This window comes from Fukomys damarensis, unplaced genomic scaffold (assembly GCF_012274545.1).
Source record: "Fukomys damarensis isolate Sample0158 unplaced genomic scaffold, DMR_v1.0_HiC HiC_scaffold_13, whole genome shotgun sequence".
Lineage (NCBI taxonomy): Eukaryota > Metazoa > Chordata > Mammalia > Rodentia > Bathyergidae > Fukomys > Fukomys damarensis.
The window spans coordinates 1,538,018-1,544,561 of record NW_022900925.1 but is presented as its reverse complement, the minus strand read 5'-3'; the positions used below and the strand labels follow the sequence as shown (position 1 = coordinate 1,544,561).

General features: G+C 36.4%; 1 protein-coding gene across 5 annotated transcripts in view; it reads left to right on the top strand.

The window, feature by feature from the left end:
• Akap10 (A-kinase anchoring protein 10) overlaps positions 1 to 6,544 on the top strand; it is a 71,737-nt gene that overhangs the window by 8,363 nt on the left and 56,830 nt on the right. For all 5 annotated transcript variants that reach the window (XR_004516931.1, XM_033762744.1, XM_010635156.3 and 2 more), the window contains 2 exons: positions 662 to 844; positions 4,883 to 5,440. Coding sequence is in view for 4 of the 5 variants with exons in the window: in XM_033762744.1 (XP_033618635.1) it covers positions 662 to 844; positions 4,883 to 5,440 (741 nt within the window). In the remaining variant the exon portion in view is untranslated. The remainder of the gene's footprint in view (positions 1 to 661; positions 845 to 4,882; positions 5,441 to 6,544) is intronic.

Sequence of the window (6,544 nt, the reverse complement as noted above, 5' to 3'; positions counted from 1 at the left end):
GGTGACGCAGGGAATAAAACCCAGAATTTATCTGACCATTGTAAGGCAAACACACTATTGAGGTATATCTTTAATCTGTATATTGTATATTTTCATGTGCCTTTTCTTTAGGCAGCTTGAACTTTGATCATCCGTGTATTTTATTAGATGGAGAAATTTTGTTACTCAAAAAATAAGTTTCCTAGGGCCGGGGATTTAGCTCAGTGGTTCTACCACCTGCTTTGCAAGTGCAAGGTCCTGAGTTTGATCCCCAGTGTCAAAAAAAAAAAAAAAGAATCCTGAAGAATATCTTTCTAAGGGGTTTTTTTTTTTTCCTCCTAAGGATTTTGCAATTTTAATTTTGTTCTTAAAGCAATTAAGTTTTAAGGAATTCAAATGGGTCCATATTTCAGAAGGCTTTGGTACTTTCTATGTGTTATAGACAAAGTTTTCAAAAGATCTCGTTTCATTTTTGGTACACTATTTTTATTTATAAATATTAGAGTGTTTTACTTCTAACTTTCTGCTGTTTGAGTTACCTTTCATCTGAGTTTTTTGTTGTGTGCTGATTAAGCAAATTATTACAAAGTTTAATTTTTAAAGTTTTCTTCAAACCCTTAGAGTTCTAGACTACCAAGTTATGCTAAACTTTACGTTTAACATTTTGTTTGAAAAATTATAGCTTCAATAGCCGTATATTCCCCACAAAAAAGTACTAAAAATCATGCCTTGCTGGAGGCTGCAGGACCAAGTCATGTTGCAATCAATGCCATTTCTGCCAACATGGACTCCTTTTCAAGCAGCAGGACAGCAACACTTAAGAAACAACCAAGCCACATGGAGGCTGCTCACTTTGGGGACCTGGGTAAGTGATTTTTTTGTTAACTTCTCGTAGAGGAAAGAGAGAAGTACAATAATGTGGAACTCCTGTTACAGGAAACTGACCTATATTGTTGGAAGGGACTTGAAAAAATATACTTAAGCTAAAATAACAGCAACAAGTGTGATGGATGCTACTATATTATGTTCTATAAATATAAAATATATAGCATGGCCAGGAGAAAAATGAGCAGTTTCCAGGAGAAGAAATACATTTGTCCACTAATTAAAAATATATGAAAAAGGGCTGGAGATTTAGCTCAGTGGTTTTACCACCTGCCTCGCAAGCACAAGGACCTGAGTTCGATCCCCCATACCAAAAAAAAAAAAAAGGAAGGAAAAGATGCTTCACTTCAGTAATATGGAAATGAAAATTAAAACAGTTAAAACACATTAGCATATATTTAAATTTGGTGAATTGGATATTCATAGAGATGCAAGGAAATGGCCATTCCCATTTGATGTTGATATAAATTGGTGAAGACTTTTTAGAGAGGAGTCAGTTTGAAAATATTTATTGAAATATAAGCTGTAGCCGGGAGTGTTGGCACAGGTCTGTAATTCCAGCTACTCACAAGGCCAAAGTAGGAGAATTGCAAGATTGAGGCCAGCTTGGGGAATTTAGCAAGACCCTGTCTCAGAATAGAGTAAGAATAAAAAAGGTGTAGGGTATAGCTTAGGGGTAAAGTACTTTCCTAGTATATGATGCCCTTGGGTTTAATCCTCAATACTACAAACAATATATATGTGCAGGTGTGTATATTTGTGTGCACATGTGTGTGCCATTTGAACACGTCTCTTTCCAAGGTTTAGCCCTCAGATATGCTCATACATAAGCACAAAGATGTATGTATGTGTGTATGAGACAATTTATAGTATTTTCTGTGCTATCAAAAAATGAGAAACTATATAAATACATGTTAATAGAGAAATAGTCAAACCATGATGTACCCATACTGTAGAATACGGTGTAATTGTTTGAAAGTCTGAAAAAGACATTTGAAGAGCTGGGGGTGTGCATGTCTGCAATCCCAGTACTTTAGAGGCTTAGGCAGGAGGCTGAACTGAGAGTTCGAGGCCAGCTTAGGATACATAATGAGTTCAAGATCAGCCTAAACCAACATAGTGAAACTGTGTCTCAAAAAACCAAATTAAATAAATAAAATAGCCATGCAAAAGTGAAAATAGGGCCAGTGATTTAGCTCAGTGATTCCGCCACCTACCTTGCAGGCACCGCAAGGTCCTAAGTTCGATTCCCCAGTACAAAAAAAAAAAGTGAAAAGAGTAGTTGAGTATATCATGTATGGTGAAAATCTGTGTTATGTTAAAATAACACCTCCTCCACAAAGAGATAGGCAGAAGATCTTTGAGTATCTATTACTCAAATTTCTTCACCTAAAAAGCTGGGTGTGGTGGTGTATGCCTATAATTCCAGCTCTCTGGGAGGAAAAAAAAAAGATTGCATGGCCAGGCATGGTGTTGCACGCCAATAATTCCAGCACTGTGGAAGGCTGAGGCAGAAGGATTTGAAGTTTGAGCCCAGCCTGGGCAGCTCAGCTCAATAGGAAGTTCCTAAATTCAATCCCCAGTACTACAAAACAAAAACAACAACAACAACGGCAACAAATTGCAGGTCACATTGTCATTAATTGAAAAAAAGAAAATCCATGAATGAATTGCTTCTATTATTAAATTTCTCCCGCTTTTGACATTGCTCTGCTTAACATTTATGAATCGTCAAAGCCAGGGAGAATGTCAGTCTTTGTGGGTCATGCACAGCAATACATTGCAAAGTGCTTATTCATCACAAAAAAGTAATTTTTGCTGGATATTTTCCTGGTAGGAATGTAAAATGATATAGCCACTTTGGAAAATAGTATTGAGGCTTCTTACAAAGCTGAACATGAAGTTATCATATGACTCATTTATTGCACTTTTAAATATTTATCTCAGAGAAATGAAAGTATATTCACACAAAAACTTGTACATGAATGAATGTTTGTGTCAGCTTACTAGTAAAAAATGAATTTCCTTCAGCAGGTGAGTGAACTAGTCCATTCCTATCCTAGAATACTCCTTAGGAGTAAAAAGAGTAATCTCGAAGACTTTATTCTGAGGCAGAAGTCATTCCCTATAGTGTAGCATGATTCTGTGATTAGAGAATACAGAACAGATTAGTATTTGCCAGAAGTGAGAGGGATAGGTGCGTGTATTTATGAAGGAGGCAATGTGAGGGCCTCTTTTTGGTATTGAAACTTTTATAACTTGACAGTAGATATAGGTATATATACATGATAACATTACATAGAACTAAACATATACATAAATGAAGTAAAATTGAGGAAATCCAGTAAAAGTAATGGCATGTATCAATGTTAATATCTTGGTATAATATTGTTCTATAGTTTTGCAAGGTGTTACCATGTGGAAAGCTAAAGAGTTCAAAGGATCTTTTTCTCTTTTTCTTTTTTTTTTTGTAGTGCTGGGGCTGGACTCTGGAACATCACACGTTAGTCATGTGTTCTGCCATGGAGCTATACTGCTAGCCCTCCAAATGAACTTTCTGTATTATTTCTTATGACTACATGTAAATCTATAATTAAATGATCTCTAGTTAAAATAACTTGTAAGTCTTGGCAAAACTAGGATTTCCTCAAATTCATGAAGTAATGTCAAAGATGGACAATATCATTTGACAATAGGACAGTTACTGAAGATGATGGCATATAAGTTGCTTCAAAAAAGTTGATCTGAGGGCCAAGGATTTAGCTCAGTGGTTCCACTACCTGCCTCGCAAGCACAAGGTCCTGAGTTCCATCCCCAGTACCAAAAAAAAAAGTTGATCTGATATTAAAGAATTAAGGAAATCCTTTTGGGAAAATCTTTGAAACCCTAGTTAATTTTATCAAAGTGACACATTTTATGACATGCTATCAAGGCCAAAAATTTTTTTAAGCTTTTTTGTTCTGATAGTTAGCTTGTGGTTATAATAACCTAAATTTAGCTAAAATGTATCTTTTGTTAAGTTTAGTTTTATTTTTTAAGATAAAATCTCAGGGCCAAGGGTTTGGCTCAGTGGTTTCTATGCCTGCCTCTCAAGCACAAGGTCCTGAGTTCAATCCCTGGTACCAAAATAAAATAAAATCCCAAAGCTACTCTGCATTTTGTTATAAATAATGCTGAGACTTCATAATATCTTTATATACTTATATCCATACATCAACAGTTTTTCTCCAGGATAAGTGCCCACAAGTATACAGTTTGGTAAGGATGTACCTGAATGCTCCTCTGTAAAGATTTTGTCAGTTTATATTTCATCACCAGTGTGTGGGTGTTGCCTCTATACCTGTGTTTATTTTTTTTTTTAAATCATCGTTCAGTTTGATAGATAAAAATGTTATCGTGTATTAATTTTCCCTTCTCATCTGTATTTATTTTTTAATTTAGATTTTTGAGACACTATCTTGCTATATAGTCCAGGCTGGCCTTGAATTTGAGGTGATCCTCCTGCCTCAGCCTCTCCTGAGTGCTGAGATTATAAGTGTGTGCCACCAGTCCTTGCCTCTTCTGTTTTTTTGTTTTTTGGGGGTTTTTTTGTACCAGGGATCAAACTCAGGACTTTGCGCTTGTGAGGCAGGTGGCAGTACCACTGAGCTAAATCCCTAGTCCTCTTCTGAGGTTTTTAATGAGGTTGAATACTTTTTCATATTTGTAATGGCCATTTTTCTTTGGGAATAGTATCACAAGATTTTTTTCTTGTAAGATATTACATGGTCTGAATTGCCACTAGAGAGATATAAGGATTGAGTGATAAAGTACTTTTTAGTAATTTAAATAAGTTTTGGGCAGTTGTTTCTTTACTTAGAAACTAAAATTATAGTACTTCCAGTTCTTTACTCATTCTCATTGCCTAGAAATAAACTTTATTCCAAACCTCTGTTACCATTATTGCTAAAGGTGATTGACTTCCTTTTCAATCTGAAATTACTTGTGACTAAATTGTTGATTCTTTTGCTTCTTTTAGGCAGATCTTGTCTGGACTACCAGACTCAAGAGACCAAATCAAGTCTTTCAAAAACTCTCGAACAAGTCTTGCACGACACTGTTGTCCTCCCATACTTCATTCAGTTCATGGAACTTCGGAGAATGGAACATTTGGTTAAATTTTGGTTAGAGGCTGAGAGTTTTCACTCTACCACTTGGTCTCGAATAAGAGCACACAGTCTGAATACAGTGAAGCAGAGCTCACTGGCTGAGCCTGTCTCTCCATCTAAAAAGCACGAAACTGCAGCATCTTTTATAACTGAGTCCCTTGACAAGAGATTGGAAGATTCTTGTGCAGCCCAATTGCTTATGACTCAGTCAGAAGGAATTGACCTGAATAATAGAACTAACAGCAGTCAGAATCACTTGCTGCTTTCCCAAGAATGTGACAGAACCTATTCTTTCCATCTTGAAATGGCTAGAGCAGGAACTCATCTGGTTTCCGTGGAAACTCAAGAATCTTCCTCCAGACTTACAATAGCCAGTAGAAACATTCCCTCTTCTCCACTGAAAGAATTATCAGGAAAACTAATGAAAAGTAAGTTGTGGGTTTTCTTGTTTCTTTCTTTCTTTTTATTTATTTATTTATTTATTTATTTATTTATTTATTTATTTATTTATTTATATTTTTCTGGTGCTGGGGATTGAACTTGGGCCCTTGTGCTTTTGAGGCAGGTGGCAGAAGCACTGAGCCAAATCCCCAGCCCTCTTTCTCTTTTTTAAAAAGCAGAATTTAAGATGAGAGAATTAGAATAGTATCTTTTCTCCCCTGAGTGCCTACAAATTTGGGAAGAGTGGATGGAAAGTGAACCAGAGGGATATCTAGAGTGACTATATCTACTCTTAAGAATTGTGCCTGCAGAACTGACAGATGTGAAAGGTCAGATAAACTGTTTTTCCTTTCCACAAACTTGGAAATTAAGTCATTGTCTGGGTAGGTTTTTTGTTTTTTTTTTTTTTTTTGGGGGGGGGGTCTTAACCTTGATTTTTGTGGGGCACGGAGGTGAATGCTTCTAATCCCAGCTATTCAGGAGGCTGAGGGCAAAAGGATCACAAGTTGGAGGCGAGCCTGGGCATCGTAGCACCTCATTTTAAAAAAATACTGTTTTGGGCCAGGGATTTGGCTCAGTGGTTCCGCTGCCTGCCTTGCAACTGCAAGGGCCTGAGTTCGATCCCCGGTACCAAAACAAATACTGTTTTATTTTACGTATTTTGGCCATAAATTTTTTAAATTATTTTTTAATTGGGGCCAGGGATTTAGCTCAATGGTGCTGCACCTGCTTTGCCAAGTGCAAGGTCCTGAGTTCGATCCCCAGTAACACCCTGGAATTTTTTTTTTTTGATTGGCAGTAGGTGCTGCCAGTAGGTGGTATTTATTGTGTTCTCTTATATGTATGTTTGGATTTTGTGTAATAGTCAACACTTGCAGGAGGTCTGCATTATTCTGTTTACATATGAGAAAACTGTGACTTAGGTTAAATAATGTGTATTAAGTGATGTCCTAGAGTTATAACTCAGGTTGTACAGTAAATAATGAGCTAGAATTATAATTCAGACCTTTTGACAACAGTTTCTCTCTTTGGTTCTCTCTTTCCTCTCTTGTCAGTTTAAAAATTACACACTCTTATCCCTTATTTATAGC